This window comes from Mesoplodon bidens (genome assembly GCF_964165515.1).
Source record: "Mesoplodon bidens genome assembly, chromosome: 9".
Classification (NCBI taxonomy): domain Eukaryota; kingdom Metazoa; phylum Chordata; class Mammalia; order Artiodactyla; family Ziphiidae; genus Mesoplodon; species Mesoplodon bidens.
The window spans coordinates 100,816,693-100,836,172 of NC_138166.1; the positions used below are offsets into that span (position 1 = coordinate 100,816,693).

General features: G+C 60.2%; 1 protein-coding gene across 4 annotated transcripts; it reads left to right on the top strand.

Annotated features, from left to right (window-relative positions):
- Positions 1-549: 549 nt before the first annotated feature.
- ABCB8 (ATP binding cassette subfamily B member 8) lies at positions 550-17,860 on the top strand. Of its 4 annotated transcripts, none has more exons than XM_081244876.1 (17): positions 550-722; positions 4,782-5,094; positions 5,429-5,584; positions 5,660-5,754; positions 5,903-6,008; positions 6,882-7,043; positions 7,124-7,209; positions 7,335-7,432; positions 7,869-7,974; positions 11,147-11,180; positions 11,398-11,534; positions 11,729-11,823; positions 11,968-12,101; positions 12,785-12,932; positions 14,568-14,818; positions 15,517-15,645; positions 17,696-17,860. In XM_081244876.1, the coding sequence occupies exons 1-16, from the start codon at positions 628-630 to the stop codon at positions 15,640-15,642; spliced, it is 2,142 nt and encodes a 713-aa protein (XP_081101002.1). In that variant the 5' UTR covers positions 550-627; the 3' UTR covers positions 15,643-15,645; positions 17,696-17,860. The 4 variants fall into 4 exon arrangements, with proteins under 4 accessions (XP_081101002.1, XP_081101000.1, XP_081101001.1 ...); XM_081244874.1 differs by lacking the exon at positions 17,696-17,860 and adding an exon at positions 15,943-17,690; XM_081244875.1 differs by lacking the exon at positions 17,696-17,860 and adding an exon at positions 16,043-17,690.
- Positions 17,861-19,480: the final 1,620 nt, after the last annotated feature.

Sequence of the window (19,480 nt, forward strand, 5' to 3'; positions counted from 1 at the left end):
TGTGAGGGAGATGGATCTAGGGTCGCGCCAGCGGTTCTAAACCATTGAGTAGGGGCAGCTTATCAGAATCACCAGGGTTTTTTTCCCCCCAAATATATGTGGCTGCCGTCCCCGGAGCTCTGACTCGCCTAGGAGAGCGGGGTGGGTGGCAAAGCACGTGCACATGTTTTGAAAAAACTCCAAACGATTTTTGTCCCTTAGTCTCCCAGAACCAGCGGTCTACACTCCCTGGAGACTCCGGAACATCTAGAGTCCGCCGGGAGCACCGATAAGAGAATGACCCGGAGGTCAGCAGCTGACGCGTTACTATGGATACCCGAGGGCGGGGGGACGCAGTCTGCACACCCTCAAAACGTCACCCCACAGCCGGCTCGGACGGCGGGCACAGGGCAGGGCCCGCCCGGAACTGGGGGCGGGAGACAGGCGACTCTCTGCAATCACAGTTCCAGAAGGGGGGGCTAACAAGGTTTTCTCCAATCACAGCTTGCAATGAAATTGATGCTTCTTTCCACCAATCATCGCCGAGTCGCGAAGGGGTTGTCGGGATGGGGGCCGGAGCCAACATGGAGCCCTCTGTGGAGTAAGGGTGAAGCTGCTGTTGCCGGCTGCTCCTTTCCTCCCCCCACCATGTTGGTGCACTTATTTCGGGTCGGGATTCGGGGTAGCCCCGTCCCAGGCAAGCCACTACTACCCCTCCGCTTCCAGACATTCTCGGCCGTCAGGTAAAAAGGGACAAACCTAGTGGGAGCGCGGGCCATTCACCCGCCGGCAGGGCGTGGGGACCGCCGGGAGATGGAGTCCCGGGCTCGCGCAAGGCCTGCTGGGAGTTGTAGGCCGGCCGGGCCCGGCCCGGGGTTGAATGTCGCTCCCCCGGGGATTGGCCTCAATTATTTACAGCGAGACCCAGGTGCCAGCAGGAGGCTCGGCGCGTCTGTATCTGCGTGTGGGCTGGACGGAGGGGGCGCTCTGGCCGGTGACCACGCCAGGTCTCTTCCCACCAGCGGGCGCCGTGCTGCACAGGTGTCGGGCCCCCGTTTCCGGCCCCAGTCCTCGTTCTTGGAATTGGCCGGGCGATGTGGACAAAAATTATTAGTGTCCGGAGACATTTAGTATTGCTGTTGTTCCAAAGATTCAGTGTGAACTGAACAAAAATGGTTCCTAAATCGGGATACTTTCAGCAGAGATAGTCAATTTGGTAATGCGTATGTATGTGTTCTTGTATGCTCTATGCACGTTGGTCTCAAGGGAGAAAGACACAGGTGGGAAACGAACATGTACCCTGAAACTTCCCCTCCGCTGTAAATGCTTTATGAGAAGCGACTTACTCCTTTCTAATCCTGGAGTGAAGAACCCGAGAGCCAGGCAGGCAGCAGATTCGTACGGGCGGGTGGATGTGGACTTGTGTCCTTTGGAAAGCCCGTCTGACTGATGGAGGGCGAGATGGGCGGAGCTGCAGCTAGAAGTACCGGGTGCTGGGAAGTAATCTGCCAGTTCTTGGCAGTGACCAAGCACTGCTTAGACCTTAGTTTGGAGAAGATGAGAAAAGCTGGAAAGTGGCCATGGTAAATTATTAAAAGGCTTGAAAACAGTCCTTAGGAAAAGAGTAAGGGTGTCGATGTTTTTTAACCAGAGCGAAACTCCAGAAAAGACATCAAACGATGTTTTAGTATTTGTGCGTTCAAAGTGTAGTGTTTTTAAAACGTCAGGTCACAACACAATAGATCATAAAGTGAATTTAGTGAGCCTGAATCATTTAAAAGTGAATATAATGGAATACGTGTTAAAAACAAAGTAGGGGGACTTCTCTGGTGGTGCAGTGGTTAAGAATCCGCCTGCCAATGCAGGGGATATGGGTTCGATCCCTGGTCCAGAATGATCCCACGTGCCGCGGAGCAACTAAGCCCCTGCGCCACAACTACTGAGCCTGCACTCTAGAACTACAACTACTGAGCTACAACTACTGAGCCCACATGCCACAATTCCTAAAGCCCTCATGCCTAGAGCCCATGCTCCGCAACAAGAGAAGCCACCGCAATGAGAAGCCTGCGCACCGCGACCAAGAGTAGCCCCTGCTCGCCGCAACTAGAGAAAGCCCGCGCGCAGCAACGAAGACCAAATGCAGCCAAAAATAAATAAATAAATGAATCAATTAATTTTAAAATTAGGGAGGGAATTCCTTGGTGGTCCAGTGGTTAGGACTTGGCGCCTTCACTGCCAGGGCCCGGGTTTAATCCTTGGTGGGGAAACTAAGAACCTGCGAGCCGCACAGGACAGCCAAAAAAAATTGAGGGGAAGTATTGTTTTGTGAAGCCTTTCAGTTTTCTGTGACATTGGGCTGGATCGCAAAGTGAAACATTTGTTACTGTTATCCACAGTAAGTCTAAAACTTTGCAAACGCTGCAGCAGCGAGTCAGGGCAGATTGTTCTGCATTTCTAATGAAAGCATGTGTTCAACAAACATAACCATTTGCTGGACACTGTTATGTACCAGAGCTCTGCTAAGTGCTGGGGATACAGTGGTGAATAAGATAGGGCTTCCCGCCACCAAGGAATATATGGTCTAATGAGGAAGAGGGGCATTCACACAGGGCAGAAGGACATTGGGCTTCTCCGTTTATATTTTGGATAGATATAAAGTACACAGTGAAAGACAGGCAGGTGGATGGGGTCGGGGGAGGTGTAATATAGAGGTGGCAAGAAGCCCAGGCCTCGCTGAAACAAGGGAAGGATGAGATGGAGTGTGTACTGAGGAGGGTCTGGAAATATGAAAGGCCATTATAGTAAAGAAGAAACCTTTCATCTATTTGTTTTTTAAAAGCCTCATCAATAATCTCATTTGGGGCTTCCCTGGTGGCGCAGTGGTTGAGAGGCCGCCTGCCAATGCAGGGGACGCAGGTTCGTGCCCCGGTCCGGGAAGATCCCATGTGCCGCGGAACGGCTGGGCCCGTGAGCCATGGCCGCTGAGCCTGCGCGTCCGGAGCCTGTGCTCCGCAACGGGAGAGGCCACGACAGTGAGAGGCCCGTGTACCGCAAAAAAAATAAGTAAATAAATAAAAAAATAATCTCATTTGGATCTTTGATCGTCCTACCATATACTCTTGGCCAGATAACTTATGCTTCTAACAGGCCTCCCTATAGGCACTCCTGTCCTTCTCCAGCTCACCCCGCTCTGCTATGATCTTTAAAATGCAATTATGGGGACTTCCCTGGTGGTGCAGTGGTTAAGAATCCGCCTGCCAGTGCAGGGGACACGGGTTCAATCCCTGGTCCGGGAAGATCCCACATGCTGCGGAGCAGCTAAGCCCGTGAGCCACGACTACTGAGCCCGCGTGCCACAACTACTGAAGCCCGCGCACCTAGAGCCCGTGTTCTGTAACAAGAGAAGCCACTGCAATGAGAAGCCCGCACACTGCAAGGAAGAGTAGCCCCCGCTCGCAGCAGTGAAGACCCAACACAGCCAAAAATTAATTAATTAATTAGAAAAATTTTTTAATTAAAAAATGCAATTATGATTATGGTCCTCGTTGCCCTCTCAAGTCCAGGTGTTTTAAAAGGACGGTAATGACTCCCCCCACCCCACCCCCACCCTCCAGCCTCAGCAAGCTTTGTCGTTAGTTGTTCGTATCCACACACACACTGAAGCTTAACTACCACAGTGTAGTTACTTGGCCTGTACTGTTCACCTCCTCTTCCTGTTCCTCAGAGCAGAGCTCTGGTGCACAGTAGGCTGGCGGCCCCACGTTGCCATCTACAGGTACCGAAACTGCAGGAATGGGGTGATCTTGGCCTATCCCAAGATGACGATACGTTATTTGGATTTTATTTCTTTTTCTTCCTTCAGCTGACAGGGAGTCTGTCACCCTTTCCTTCCTTGCTTTGTCACATAAGCACTCAAGGCCAGGAAGGAGACAAGGCGATGGGATATATAATAAGCTTCTGACCAGTGTTCAGAGACTTGGGTCCAGTCCTGGCCCTGCCACACGTAACCTTGGGCTCATCACACGTGGCAGCATAGGATAAGCCTGGATTCTGGAGTCAGACCGCAGGGCTCCTCTCTTGTCCTAGTTCTGCTGCTTGGGGACAAATGATTTCAGCTCTCAGCCCTGCAGGATTTTTTTTTTTTTTTGCGGTATGTGGGCCTCTCACTGCTGTGGCCTCTCCCGTTGCGGAGCACAGGCTCCGGACGCGCAGGCCCAGCGGCCATGGCTCACGGGCCCAGCCGCTCCGCGGCATGTGGGATCTTCCCGGACCGGGGCACGAACCCGCGTCCCCTGCATCGGCAGGCGGACTCTCAACCACTGCGCCACCAGGGAAGCCCACCTGCAGGATTTTTTCATCTATGAAGTGAGAATACTGGCATCTCCCTCCCAGGGATGTGAGGATCAAACAGAGCGGACTGATGACTTGGTGAGGCGGGGAGCACTGTCCCTCTCTGAGCTGCATTCACTGGGAACTTACGTGTTCTCCACCGTAAGAGGAGCGCCGTCCAGCTCTGATGGCCTGTGATTCTGAGATAGCAGGGGTTGGAGATGGTCACTGGCTAGGGCCCGCCGTCTGAGAGACGAGCCAGGGAGAACACCTTTACCACTCGATTGCTTTCCGCTGGGCGTGTTCATCTCAGAAACCGAGGTTGCTTAAGAGCCGTCCTGAGAAGGGCAGGGTGGGCCGTCGGGAGAGGAACTGCTGCTCTCCAGAGGGCTGAGCCGAGGGCGCGGCCGCTTTGTTGTTCAGCTGAGGGCCAGCTGGGCCCCCGAGCCCTCAGTGCCGTTCTCTCCCTGCAGGTCCCGCGATGGCCGCCCCAGCTCCTGCCTCCTCGGGGCCGTGGCCCGGCTGCAGCCCCAGCTCCGGGCCTTCCTCCCTCGAACCCCCCCAGCTCCCGGCCGCAGCCCCTCTGCCTGGCGCTGGGTTGGGGGAGTCCTCCTGGGCCCTGTGGTCCTGAGTAAGTGCCCCTGCCGTGGCCTTGTGGCACTCTGTGAGGCAGAAGCGGCCCCTCCGGCCCACTCCGGACCCGGTGTCGTGGAGCCCCGCTTCAACTGGAAGCTCTTCTGGCAGTTTCTACGCCCCCATCTGCTGGTCCTGGGGGCAGCCATTGTGGTGAGGTCTTCTCCCGCCCCGCCCCACGCCAGGGACAGGGAAGAATCCAGCCAGGGGTTCGCGGAAGCCCCAGCCAGAGCCGCCTAGGGACAGCTTTCCTGCCTGGCCGAATCTCAGAGGAGACCTCGGGAAGCAGCGGGGCTGGGGGTCACCAGGAGGACCTGCACAGGGCAGCCGGGTGAACAGGGTCCAGGGGTCCCCTGGGGCTGGCAGCTGGGCTTTAACGCTCCGAGAGACACAGGAGCCCCCAAAGCGTGGGCAGTAGTGGGAGAGGAAGGGCCGGAGGAGGGAAGAGCGTGGTCCCCCTGTAAACGTCTGTCTCCCACCCCCCAAGCTGGCACTGGGCGCAGCACTGGTGAACGTGCAGATCCCCCTGCTTCTGGGTCAGCTGGTGGAGATCGTGGCCAAGTACACGAGGGACCACGTGGGCAGCTTCCTGACTGAGTCCCGGAACCTCAGCACCCACCTGCTCATCCTTTACGGCCTCCAGGTACAGCAGAAGGGAGGGCCCGGGGGCTGCCGGAGGAACCGCGTGGGCGCCCCTGAGATCCGGCCTCTCTCCCAGGGCCTGCTGACCTTTGGGTACCTGGTGCTGCTGTCCCGCATCGGCGAGCGCATGGCTGCGGACATGCGGAGGGCCCTCTTCAGCAACCTGCTCCGGTACTGCCAGCCTCGGGCTGTGGGGTGCAGTGGTGGCGGGGGCCAAGCGGCCCTCGGGGGCTCTGGTGAACGTCTAGGGGCGGGGCCTCATCCTGAGCTCGTGTCTCCCTCTTCTCCCCCACCCGCTGCCCCCGTGTCCCACCGCCAGACAAGACATTGCTTTCTTCGATGCTAAAAAGACAGGGCAGCTGGTAAGCCGATTGACGACTGACGTGCAGGAGTTTAAATCATCCTTCAAACTCGTCATCTCCCAGGTCAGCGCCCAGGTCCCCCCACGCTCACTCACACGCGCACGCTCCCTAGTGCGGATGCAGCAGGCCAGTCCCGCCCACCCCCCGCTCCGCCCCGCCCCACCCTTGGGTCCTGCGCCCAGGCTCCCGCCGAAGCGAGAAGCCTGCTGTCTGGTGAGGGTGTGGGTGAGGGACGAGGGACGTTCACAGCAGGAGGTGCCACGGCAGCGTCCAGGGTCGGGACAGGCTGTTTCTCTCCCGTTCTGAAATCCTGCCTCCCAGGAAAACCTGCCCAAGAAGGAAGGCTCAGACAAGAGCCTTTGCTGGCCCAGCTTGCCCAGAGCAGAATCACCACCTTGCCGCTGGAATGCCTGGCACGCTGACAGGAGAGGGAGCGGTGGCTTTCTGCTCTATTCCTGATGTCCTCTCCTCTTCCCCCACGTTGTCACTGACCCCTAGCCGTCCCTGGGCGGCATCACCAGGCAATTCTCTCTTTTTTTCTTTTTTGGCCGCGCCTCGTAGCTTATGGGATCTTAGTTCCCCGACCAGGGATTGAACCCGGACCCCGCAGTGAAAGCACCAAGTCCTGACCACTGGACGGCCAGGGAATTCCCCAGGCGATTCTCTTTCTCTTCAGTTTCTAGAGCAGAAGAGAATGAAAGCGGGATTTGTCCAGGGGGAGGATGCCTCGGTCCGTAGGCATTCTCACCCCAACTTCACACCTGCTCCTCAGGAAGGGGTTACGCTCTGTGACCCGTGGACTGTCGGTTGGCCTCCCAGGGGTCAGACCTATGGCCTTGGCCTTGTGAGTGGAGAGCTAGCTGTAGCCAGCTGACTCTTGCTGAGTTCCCCACATCATGTTGCTGATGCCAGACAGCCTTCCTGTCCACTCCCCAGGGGCTGCGAAGCTGCACGCAGGTGGCCGGCTGCCTGGTGTCCCTGTCCATGCTCTCCACGCGCCTCACCCTGCTGCTGATGGTGGCCACGCCTGCCCTCATGGGCGCTGGCACCCTGATGGGCTCAGCTCTCAGAAAATTGTCTCGCCAGTGTCAGGAGCAGGTACCAGCATTCCCGCCTGTACTCCTCTGTCACCCCTCCCTGTCTCCATACTGGCTCCCTGACCCCCAGACTCCCCGCAGGTCGCCAGGGCAACGGGTGTGGCAGATGAGGCCCTGGGCAACGTCCGGACCGTGCGAGCCTTCGCCATGGAGCAGTGGGAAGAGGAGTGAGTGCCGGGCAGGGGTGGAGCCCAAAGCGGTGGCAGGGGGGTGGCCTCCCCAGATGCGCCTCCCCCCACCCCCCGTCCCAGCCTGCCTGCTTCCTGAGGGCTGAGCTCGGCTTCTGTCGCAGACGCTATGGAGCGGAGCTGGGGGGGTCCCGCTGTAAGGCGGAGGAGCTGGGCAGAGGCATCGCCTTGTTCCAGGGGCTCTCCAGTATCGCCTTCAACTGTGAGTGAGTGAGGCCCCGCCGGGGGACCTGGGCTGTGGCTTGGGCTGAGCTCGGAGGAGTGAAGGACGGGTCCCAGCAGGGCGGGCGACGGGCGGCTCTCCACCTGCTCGAGGTCCTTTGCATGTCTCTCGAGGGCCAGTCAGCCGGCCTCTGGAGGCTGCTGTCGCCGGCGGGCAGTGGGCAGGGAGGCCCAGTGTCACAGCCAAGCCGTGTACAGCACACCGCTGGGCCGCCCCCGAGGGAGCCGTGGAGGTGCCCCCAACCCACTCGTTGCCAGATGACGAGACAGAGGCAGAGACCACTCAAGTGACTTACCTAAGTTCCAGTCAGTCGGGAGCACAGCAGGGACTGGCCCTGGGGACCAACACGTGGGCCAGGCTCTGTCCTCTGCCCTCCGCTGCTTCCTCCTTGAACCCCTGTCCTTGCCCCACTCAGGCATGGTCTTGGGCACCCTGTTTGTTGGGGGCTCCCTCGTGGCCGGACAGCAGCTGACGGGGGGAGACCTCATGTCCTTCCTGGTGGCCTCCCAGACAGTGCAGAGGTGAGTGTGGGGCTGTTCTCTTTCCTAAGGGGCCCAGCTGGGCCAGGGGCCGGGGGTGCCAGTCTGCTGTGAGGACAGCTACCAGGTCCCCCGGGGAAGCTCAGGGCTGGGGATGGGGAGCCCCTGCCTTCATCCAGAGCCTGCTCGGGGCTCCCAGCAGCCCCCGCAGCCTAACTCGCTGACCGTACACTCAGAAACGCAGTTGCCATCTTCACCTTCCAGACAGTTCTTCGATGAGCCTTTTTTTTTTTTGGCCACACCGCGTGACATGCGAGATCTTAGTCCCCCGACCAGGGATCGAACCCATGTCCCCACTGCGGTGGAAGCGCAGAGTCTTAACCACTGGACTGCCAGGGAAGTCCCAAGCCTTTTTTTCTTTTTTTTTTTTGTGTGGCTGTGTTGGGTTTTTCGTTGCTGAGTGGGAGCTACTCTTAGTTGCGGTGCACAGGCTTCTCATTGCGGTGGCTTCTCTTGTTGTGGAGCACAGGCCCTAGAGTGTGCAGGCTTCAGTAGTTGTGGCTCGCGAGCTCTAGAGCACAGGCTCAGTAGTTGTGGCACAAGGGCTTAGTTGCTCTGTGGCATGTGGGATCTTCCCGGGCCAGGGCTCGAACCCGTGTCCCCTGCATTGGCAGACGGATTCTTAACCACTGTGCCACCAGGGAAGTCCCCCAAGCCTTTTGAAAAATTTTTTTGTAAAATACACATAACAGAATTTACCATCTTAACTGTGTTTAAGTACACAGTTTTTGGTGGGTTTTTTTTGGCCATGCCACACGGCATGCAGGATCTTAGTTCCCTAACCAGGGATCGAACCTGCACCCCCTGCAGTGGAAGCACAGAATCTTAACCACTGGACCACCAGGGAAGTCCCTAAGTACACAGTTTAGGAGCGTTATATACACTCACATCATTGTGCAGTCATCACCACTATCCATCTTCAGAATGTCTTCATTTGGCAAAACTTCAATGCTGCACCTATAGAACCCCCCCTCCCCGCCTCCCGTGGCCCCAGGCAAGCCCCATCCTGCTTTCTGTTACTGTGAATCTGTCTGCTCTAGGTCCTCATCTAGGTGGGATCATACAGTATCTGTCCCCGTGTGATGGGCGTATTTCACTGAGCATGACCTCTCCCAGGTTGAGCCATGTTGGAGCAGGTGTCAGAACTGCCTTCTTTTTTGAGGCTGAATAAGACTCCATGTATGGATAGGCCATCTTTGACACGCTTTTTAAGAGCTGGCCTCCCACCCTCTGCCTGACCTTCCCCTGCAGGTCCCACCCTGCTGGCTCACTGTGTCCATGGCTCCGCCGGCCCCGTCTGCCCGCAGGCACCAGAGCTCCCCGCTGGCTCTGCCCCAGGAGTGCCCAGGGCGGGCCCCCTCCCCTCTCCTGTCCCTTCCAAGCTAAGTTCCTAGCAGCTCCTCCCGCTGTTTCTCTTCACTGTTTCCCCGCCAGATACCACGTATACCAAACATAAAACATAAATGCACGTTAGATAAACAATTACAGTAAATACGGTAGAATAAATAATTGAAGAGTGAAGACCCGTGTTCCCAACCAGCCACGTCCGGAAGATAGAACGTCAGCTCAGACGCCCCTCTGGGTCCCTTCCTCGTTATTCCCGATGGCGATGGTCCTCGTGTCGTGGCTCTGCCCTGTGTCTTACCACCTGTGTGACTGTCAGCCGTTTCTTCCAGAATCCCTCACCATCAGCCTTATTATTATTGTCCTGGGCAGAATGGCACTAAGCCGGAAGCAGGCAGGTAGAAAAGACTCCCTCTCTCAGCCCCAGACCCAGCATTCCACAAAGACCAGATGCCACCCATTTCTGCTCAGTGCTTCCTAATCTGGGCCCATTCAGACACTCTCTTGTCCTGGGCAGCCTCACCCCTCCTTCCCGGAGGCCCAGGAACTGATCCCTGGTGGCCTTGGGACTAAGAGGGTCTGGCTGTTACAGAGGTGGAACTTGGGCCCCCCCCTGCTGCCCCTCCCCCAGTGCCGACCTGGACGAACACCACTGGCTCCCTTCACGGTCACCCCACCCTGCTCCACGGGGCAGGGGCAGAAAGTCTCCCCCGCCGGAGGGCAGCCACCCGTCCCAGGCTTGGCCCCGCTCCCTCAGACTCGCCTTGCCCTGGACCCCCTCCCCTTTATGGCCTGCGTCCAGACCCTTTCCTTTCCTCCCCGCTGCACTGCCTAGCCAGTTAGCAGAGCTGTGTCACAGACTTCAGAAAGCCTCTCTCGCGGGCTGCTAGGTGCTAGGTGGGGCCGCTTCCCCAGCCACAGGCCTCAGGCGCAGACTAACTTGCTGTCCTGGCTCTTCTCGGGAAGTTCTCCGGGCATTTCCTTGCGGGCTCCTCCCCCCTCCCCCACCCCCGGTGCTGGGAGAAGTGAGATCCTGGGGAGTCAGTCTTGCCTCTTCTCTTCGAGAAGAGCCCGCATGCACAATCGGAGACACACAGTCACGGGCTGGGCTGGTCCGTGACTAAGCCAGGGGCTGGTGACTCAGGAGTAGTGACTCACCTTCCTCCTAGCAGCCGGCAGCCCCACACGACGACAAGGAGGTGACCCACCATCTGGACAGATGGACATTTGCCCCTCTGCTCACACAGGGCGGAGCCCGTGATGACATGTCTTCAGGGAATTTTGTCCGGGGTCCCCCCAGAGTTCCCCCTGTGATCCAATGTCTTCTGTTTCCTTCTTTCTCTAGAAGGAGTAACATGCTTTGTTCCACCTTCGTTAGCCCTTGCTTCCCCCGGGAGTAGACAGCGCTAGATCTGACCCCCTTGGTGGGCCTCACAGCCCCTCCCTGCAGGCTGCGGGCAGCGTGGAGTCCAGCCCCACTGCGCCCTGCGCCTGCCTTCCCTGTTTCCTCCCTGGAGCCCGGCCCTTAGGTAGCTGATGACTGTCAGCCGCATCCGGGCCAGGAGGGAACGTGGCTCTGAAAGGAGAAGTTACTTGCCAGGTGCCCTCCCCAGTGGTGCCGGATCCCAGGGCTTCTAGGGCCCCAGGTTTTGGGAACTACCTTTGCATTTGGCCTCCGGCCGCCTGTTTCCTCACCTCACCCAACACGTCCCCCACGTGGCTGAGACCCAGACCTGCCCCTCTGGCGCCGGCCCGCCTTCTCTCAGGCCCTCCTCGTCCCCGTCTTTCAACCCTCCTCTTTTACTCGCAGGTCCATGGCCAACCTCTCTGTCCTGTTTGGTCAGGTGAGTGGCAGAGTTGGGTGGGTCCAAGGATGTGGACGCGGCACCTGGGCTGGAGTCCCGTCAGCCACTGACGTCACTTGTGTGCCGTGAGAATTGGGTGTCAGGCGGAGGGGATACGACAAGCCCCTCCCCCGCCGCCAAGTGGGAGTCCAGGAGGTGCTGCCCATTCCCTGGGACCCCGTGCCTCCCTCACGCAGACTTTAACCCCCCTCCCCAGGTGGTGCGGGGGCTCAGTGCAGGCACCCGGGTCTTCGAGTACATGACCCTGAGCCCGTGCATCCCGCTGTCCGGGGGCCACTGCATCCCCAGGGAGCACCTGCGCGGCTCCATCACCTTTCACAACGTCTGCTTCAGGTCAGCATCAGTGGTGGGCGCAGGGGTATTTCTCTCCGGGTTGAGGGCTGGAGAGGGAGCCTGTCTGGGGACCTGTGGGTCAATGTCTCCCTCTAAGTAAGCCCCCCTCGGGGGTGCAGGGAGACTTCGGGAGGGACCCGGGCAACAAGGGGCCAGGAACCCGGTCTGACTGAGGGTCTCTTGGCTCCTCCCAGTTACCCCTGCCGTCCCGGCTTCCAGGTGCTCAGAGACTTCACCCTCACGCTGCCCCCGGGCAAGATCGTGGCCCTGGTGGGCCAGTCTGGGGGAGGTAAGAGGAGCCCACCACCCTCCCACCTGTGACTTCTCCCTGTGGGAGCCACTCAGTGTGGAAGGAGGGGCCCCTCCACTGCCACCGGGGGCGTCCCTCTCCCGGACACACTCCAGAAACCCATGCCCCCTCCCGAACCCCCAGGAAAGACCACCGTGGCTTCCCTGCTTGAGCGCTTCTACGACCCCACGGCGGGAATGGTGACGCTGGATGGGCAGGACCTGCGGACCCTCGACCCCTCCTGGCTCCGGGGTCGGGTCATCGGCTTCATCAGCCAGGTGCCTGCTTCTCTCAGCCCCTGCGGCCTGGGCCCCTTCCCTTTCCCAGCCCCGTCACCTGCTGCCCTCCTGGGGGCACTGGGGGGAGAGCTGGCTCTCTTCACTGGGGTCCCAGCGACTGCAGCTCTGCCCTTGGAACTCTGTTCCTCGATGTAAAAGGTCCAAGCAGGTGGAAATGGGGTGGCCGCTTTAGGATCCCTGGGTTCTGTGGTGTCCAGAAGGTCTGGACACCCACACGGTGTTGCCGGGCACTGGTGGCTCACCCACCAAGCAAGGCCCCGCAGCCCCGCTCTGAAGCTCTCAGCCCCACTGCTTTCCCAGCGAGGGTCCACCTCCCCCCACCCCCACGTGTGGATAGAGGGCGCCCTTTTGGCAGGAGAAAGCCAAATTGTAAAACCCTTCCCTGCCCATCTCCCCAGAGAGGGGGGACCCTGCCGGGCCAGCTGGCCTTGCTCTCCCAGCCGCCTTCCCGCTCCCTTTCCCGAGGGGCTCCGTGCCGTGCAGGAGCTCGGCTTCTCTCCCCTTTGATGGACCTCTCTGTGTTTGACCTGTAACTTTGAACTGCCCCTACCTGCCCTCCAAGTGGTCCTGTTCTGGCCGAAACAGCCTCCCCTGATGCGCCCCTCAGAGGTTCAGGGCAAAATCAGAATGTTTCCGGTGGACCCTCCACCTCCCACCCCCAGGAGCCAGTCCTGTTCAGAACAACAATCATGGAGAACATCCGTTTCGGGAAGCCGGGCGCCTCCGACGACGAGGTGTACGCAGCCGCCCGGGAAGCCAACGCGCATGAGTTCATCACCAGCTTCCCCGAGGGCTACGACACCGTCGTGGGTGAGTTCGGAGACAGCATCCTGCTGGGGTCCTCGGGGCCCACAAGCAAGGCTGGGATCCGGGGGGCAGGGACACAGTCACAGCATCGGGGAAGACCAGACAACAACCATGGCCGAGTGGGACAGAGGTAACTCTGTGGGGACAGGGGAGACGAGGCCCATGCGGTTCAGGCACAAGCAGGCTGCGGGGACAGGAGCGTGATGGTGGGCAGGGGCACAAGTGATCCGTGACGTGGGGCCTCTTCAGAGCTCGCCACATCGGCTCCCAAGACCTGACCAGAAGCAAGGGGGTGTTACCTCCTTGTAATTGTTTATCCTTCTGTAGCCTTTTGTTTGTTTGTTTTTTTGCGTTACGCGGGCCTCTCACTGTTGTGGCCTCTCCCGTCACGGAGCACAGGCTCCGGACGCGCAGGCTCAGCGGCCATGGCTCACGGGCCCAGCCGCTCCGCGGCATGTGGGATCCTCCCGGACCGGGGCACGAACCCGTGCCCCCTGCATCGGCAGGCGGACTCTCAACCACCATGCCACCAGGGAAGCCCCTTCTGTAGCCTTTTATCCTTCAACAAAAGGTGCTCCCCCTGGCTATCCGTAGGGATGGATTTGGTTGAGCCAGTCTGTCTTCTGACTTACCCAGAAGAGGGCTCTGGTGGTTCTGGAACATCGCAGTACTGCAGCATCACGCTGGAGTCTTCACAGTGCGGCTTGCACTTTGTGTGTTCATCTCAGAGGTCTTTTTTTTCAGCCTTTGGGCTCATGTTTATTGTCCAGAGTCTCTTGGCTCTGTTGCAGAATGTTCCAGCATATCTCACGGCACAGGCATATCCAAGGTTCTCAACTCTTCCCAAAACCTAGTCCTGAGCCTGGCTGAGCTTAGCCTTCCAAGTGGCGCCCCCTCTGTGGGTAGCCGTCCTTCGTGTTCCGTGTTACTCACGGCTCGGATTCCTGCGGACCCCACCCTGACGGGAGGAGCCGGGCCCACTCCTCTCTCGTGCACGCGCCTTGTACCCCTGAGCCGGTGCACTCGGCGGCTGCCTGGGGCTGCAGCCTGCCCCCCTGCTCTGTGACTGCTGCAGAGTCACCTGAGGCTCTCTTTGGCAACCAGGCTGCCACCTCTGCTGTTCTCTGTGGGCGTTTTGGACCCCAATGTGGTCTTCCCAGAATGCCCAGGTGGGTTTTGAATCCCACTGTTCTGCCACCCCCTACCCCACCGCAGGAGTCACATCTGGATCCTGGATGTCCCCACAGCAGCAGAGAGTCAGGAGGCCAGGAGAAGGCGGCTAGCGCTGCAGGGCCAGGGCAGGGGGTGGGACCCAGGCCCGTCATGGCTCCGAGCCCCTGTCCTGGTGCGTGGGTGGAGCTCAGCGACACCTCTGGGCATCACTGAGCCCTGTTGGGTGCACGACCCCTGTCACCGTGTGAGTGCCTGTACATGTTTGCACGGGGATGTGGGATCGTGTTGCCACCAGGCAACACCCCTGCCCTCAGAGAGGCAGGACGAATGCGCACAGGGCCAGGGCAGGGCCCCGAGGGGCCAGATGGGAAGTGCCAGACAGCCCCGGTGACCATCTGCAGGGCCTCCCCCAAGTGCAGAGCTGAGCGCCACTTCAGGCCCTCGCCCTATCCCCTTCCTCCCCAGGCGAGCGGGGCGCAACCCTGTCTGGCGGCCAGAAGCAGCGCCTGGCCATCGCCCGAGCCCTCGTCAAGCAGCCCTCAGTGCTGATCCTGGATGAGGCGACCAGCGCACTGGACTCAGAGTCTGAGAGCCTGGTGCAGGAGGCCCTGGACCGCGCCAGCGCTGGCCGCACCGTGCTGGTCATCGCCCACCGGCTCAGCACCGTGCGCGGGGCCCACCAGATCGTCGTCATGGCCCACGGCCGGGTCTGCGAGGTCAGCTGGGGCCCGGGGAGCAGGTCAGGGGGCTGGCACGGCTTCAACCACGGACACAGTGGAACGGGCGGCTCAGCTGAGCTGTGTGAGGGTCTGGCCTGGCCCTGGGGCCTTGGGCTCATAGTCTGAAAGCAGCACCCACTTGCATTCAGGAGTTCCTGCCCTTCGATAAGCCCTGGCCTCTCGGGGCCCCAGCTTCTTCCTCTGTCCCCTGGGGTGGGGCAGTGAGTAGAGCTGCAGCGTGGCTCCCAGGATCAAAGGGGAAAGTTCTCAGAGAAGCGTTCGCTGCCGGGGGAGGGGCCCAGGGGCCGAGGCACAGAAGAAGCCGCACCAGGGACCCTGATCAGGTGCTGCTCCAGGCAGGAACAGCACCCCAGAGGCTGGCTCTGCAGCAGGGCTCGGGGGCTGTATGGGGCCCGGCTCACAGCCCCCTGGCCACTCGCACTGGGTGAGGGGCACTGGGCCCTGTAAGAAAGACAGGGGGACCCAGATGCTCTTCCACAATCTAGCTCAGCTGACAAGTGCAGATGCGCCAGTGGCAATCCATAATCAGCTGTGCTTTGGTTTCATACTCTCCTCAGGACTGACACTGGCTTAGGTGAAGCCGTGCCCGACGGCTCATAAGAAGCGGGCCCTCCACGGGCTCTGAACTCTGAGCTGGGTTGGGGTGACCGTCTGCCTCTCCTTCCTCTCTCCAGGTGGGGACCCATGAGGAGCTCCTAAAGAAGGGCGGGCTCTACTTGGAGCTCATCCGGAGACAGGCCCTGGATGCCCCGCCTCCTGAGACGCCCAGGGGCCCTGGGAAGCAGCACCCCAAGTCCTGAGAGGTCTGGTCACCGCCGCGCATCCGTGTCCAGGGCCAGGGCTCAGTTCGGGGGGGGATCCCGGGCGCCGAGCCCCCAGGAGGGCCAGCATGCTGGGGCGGGGGCTACTGCCATCGCTCGCCCGCTCGCAGCGAAACCCGGGCCGGGCGCCGGGCTGGGGTGGGGGTTGGGCGCCCTCCTCCCCCTGCCAGCGCTGAGAGCCCTTGGCTGCGCGGCGGGCCCCTGCCCTGTCTCCTCCCTTTGCCAAGCCCTCCCCGACCCCTCTCCCAGCCCTGCCGAGCCTCCCCCTGTACCCGACAGGCTAAAGGTGTGCAGGCCGCCGCTGCAGGGAATTTTCACAAGTCAGCACTGGGGGTGGGAACAGGGACTCACCCCAGGATTCATCCCACACCCGTACCAGGACCGTAGCTGCCTCCGTGGACTCCCGACAGGCCTCTCCGGGCCCTGCAAGAAGGCGCCCACCCTTCAAACCCTCAGCCCACGTCTTGGGAACAACTTCCCTTCCTTCTCCCTGCGCCTTTACGCAGTCCGTGCTCTAGATTTTGCCCTCCCCCCATCTAAACGGGACGGGCGCCTAACAGGCCCCCTGGCTCTCGGGGAGGGCGAGGAGGGGAGTCCCGGCAGCTGTGGTCTGATCAACAAGAGGTTCTGCCCCGGCCCCGTGCGCCTCGAGCCTGTCACCTGGTGAGATTGTGGACTGCCACCCTCTACGTGAGGACACTTAGCTCTGAAAGGGACAGGAGAGGACGGGCACCCCAAACTCCAGCCACGGGGACATTCAGTGCTAACAGTCACCTCACCACTGAGGGGCAGTTGATGCCAAGCGCCCTGGGCTGACAGAATACAGAATACAGAATCAGCCCGGCAAGGAGCGGTCACTGCCAGGCCAGCCTCCCTCGTGTGGTCAGACAGGTTCCCTGGAGCAGGTGGGACCAGAGCCTCACTTCGAAAGCAGATAGGCCAGCTGCCCCGGGTGGCACAAGCCCTGTGACCCCAAAGCTGTGAATGGGGTGGGGCTGGACTCTTGTCCGCTTCTGGGGACCTAAGAGCAGCCAGGGTTTGCCCCCAGCCCTGGTCAGCTCCTAGAACTGGGCACCCCTCCTGCCTTGGTCCTGCTCATGTCACGTCCCACCAGGAAACCTTCCCCCTTCACAGCCACGTCTGGGCTGAGGACTCCATCATGAGTCCTGCGCCCTGGCTTGAGGAAGAGGGGCCGCCCATGCTGGACCTTCAAGGCCAGCCGGACCTTTTGGATTTATCCCGTGGCATAGAAGGATGATGCCATGTTTCAGGGGTTGGCAGCAGGGGCAGGACCAGCAGGGACAGCTGTGGCTGGAGGCCAGCCTGGAGGAGGCTGCCGCGGGCTCAGGTGTGAGTGCAGGAGCCAGGGTGAGAGTGCCCACAGCCTCTTCTGAGTGTGGGTTAAGACCAGGTGCTACTTTAGGGCAATACCCCTAAATACCCCAGGGCCAGAGCCACCCTGGTTTCATGCCCTGCTTTCTTCACGATGAGAGGTTGCACCCCAGGGCAGGCTTGGCCCGGGAAGCAGAGCACGGGCCAGCTCTGGGCTGCTTTGCCGCTCAGCGCCTCCCCAGTGAGGGCAGCCGAGGGCAGGCCTCAACTCCCCGGCCAAGTCCACACGGGCCTGCCTGGCCTCTCCCGGCCGAGGCCAGCTCGTGCTCTACCAGCACCAGCCGCGGCCTCCAGCCACCCAGACGTCTTCTGACACCAGATTCTAGGTCTCTCCTTACCTCTGCAGGGTGGCCTCTCCAAATCCTGCCCCCCACCCCCCGCCCCGCATCCCCTCTTTAGGGAAGTGGTGAGATCCATGGCGAGCCCTGAGCTGGAAGGCCCTGAGCTCAGCTGCACACTTGCTGTGTAGCCTTGACCTCACCCTTGGCTCCTGCAGCTATTCCACGCAGATCGGAAACCTAGCTGCACTTAATTTCACAAGCTTCTTTTAAGAGTTTAATTAGAATAATCTGTGGTAAAGTACTTGGCCTCAGAAGCTGGTTACATCTGTGCAATAAACCATGTGATTCACTCCTTCAAGGTGTGCGTTCATTAAGCACCTGCTGTGTGCCGCCGTGTCTGCTGGGCTGGGGGGGATGAGGACGTCCCTGCCCCCACGAGGCCTGCGGCGGTCTCATCAGAAGGACGGACAGGAGGCCAGGCGATCACGGCGCCACGTGATCTTGTTCAGTTGGCGGCTACGTCCCACTCACCGCGGAGAGCCCGTGGACCCTCGCCTCTAATGCCTTGCGGAGGGACATGGAGCAGAAATAAACTGCAGTAAACACATTAGTGGAGATAAATCTGCTTTCTCTCAGGCCTGCAGTGCAACTCCCAGCTCCACGGGGGCAGGTGAGCGTTTAACCAAACGCAGGGCTTGACGCCAGCGAGGAGCCTCCGCAACAGCCGCAGCGCCCAGCAGCTGCCTCCCGTCCCTTGTACCTTGGATCAGCAGGACCCCCGGGTCCTGCCTGAGGCCTTGTAGACTGCAGCTCTGCCTTTTGGAGATGTCCTCGCTAGCCTCTGGGAGTCCTCCCTAGCCTGACCCAGCGTCTCCTCCTCGGCATCTCAGTCAAATGCCCCGGCTCCGCCCCCTCAAGGCCAGTGTTGCCATGCTGTGCCAGGCACTGTGGCCCAGGGCACTCCAGCCGGTTTTGGGGCAGTGTCTCTCCTCCTTTAGAAAAGCCCCCACACAAAACAGGCACACTCCACGTTACTGATGGGAGCGCACCGTTGTGTAATAACGCCTACGGTGGGGAATTTTGTGCTATCAAATTACCCATGCAGTTGCCTCTTCTTGACCCAGCAGTTCTATTTCTAGGAGTTTATGTCTGTAGGATGTTACTGAGAGCGCCACTGTTTGTAATGGAAGACTGGAAACCCCCCATGTCCATCAACAGGGGTGTGGTTATATAAATGATGGTACATCCAGATAAATGAAATGCTACGCAGCCATTTAGAAAATGAAGTTTTCTAGGTACTGGATACCACATGGTCTCAAGAATATATTGTCAAGTGAAAAAAGATGTGAAATCATAGGGCATCCACAGTACCTGGGAGGGCGCCACATGGGCACCCATGTTATACTTGAAGGGCGACGGGTGAGCCCACCGTCACTACGGCAGAGGACAGCCCCCCAGACACGAGGGCCTGAGCATGGGGAGGTGAGAGAGAGGGTCACTGGGGACAGACCACCTCTGCACGTAGGGCCAGAGGAGACCCTGGCACCCAGAGTAGGCCGGGACGCTGGGGGCTCAGAAGAGTCTGCTGATGCCAACTTCCCACCACTTTCCAGCCTGGTCAGGAGCCAGCTCCGCTCTGCGAAAGAGCAGATGACCCCGCGTGAGGTTAGGGGGAAGGGAGGAGAGGGCAGAGGACGGGGACAGGGCCAAGGGTCAGCGACTGACCCTCAGGCCCGACATACAGGGGCTGCAGCTGAGGATCTAGAGGGCCCCGAGAGCACCCCGGCCCCAATTTCTCTCTCGGCTCCCCTCAAGCCCACCCGGGATTGCTATGGTTTCCTGCTGGCGCCTCTGGTCTCCACAGCCAGGCCTCCCCCCCGACGCTGCACTAATGGCTCCGCCTGGGGCCCCAGGGACCTCCCCGCCCCCCAGGCTGCTCTGCCAGCCCCCTTGCCCCCTCGCCGCTGAAACCCAATCCTCTGCCGCAGCTCCGGCTCAGCAGAGCAGCCTCCAGCAGAGCCGCCCTGCTTGCCTCGTCGGCTGCACCCTACCTGGTCTCTGCCTCGGAGCCCCCAGCCCAGCACCGCGCCCAGCAGAGCCACAGCCAGGTCCTGGAGGAGGCCGAGCTGCACCCGCCAGGCCAG

Bases quoted from the DNA above. Each gene is read 5' to 3' on its own strand.
- ABCB8 (XM_081244876.1), top strand. From the start codon at position 628: ATGTTGGTGCACTTATTTCGGGTCGGGATTCGGGGTAGCCCCGTCCCA. The intron at 7,044-7,123 runs GTACCAGCATTC...GACTCCCCGCAG, and splicing joins CTCGCCAGTGTCAGGAGCAG to GTCGCCAGGGCAACGGGTGT. The intron at 12,102-12,784 runs GTGCCTGCTTCT...TCCCACCCCCAG, and splicing joins TCATCGGCTTCATCAGCCAG to GAGCCAGTCCTGTTCAGAAC.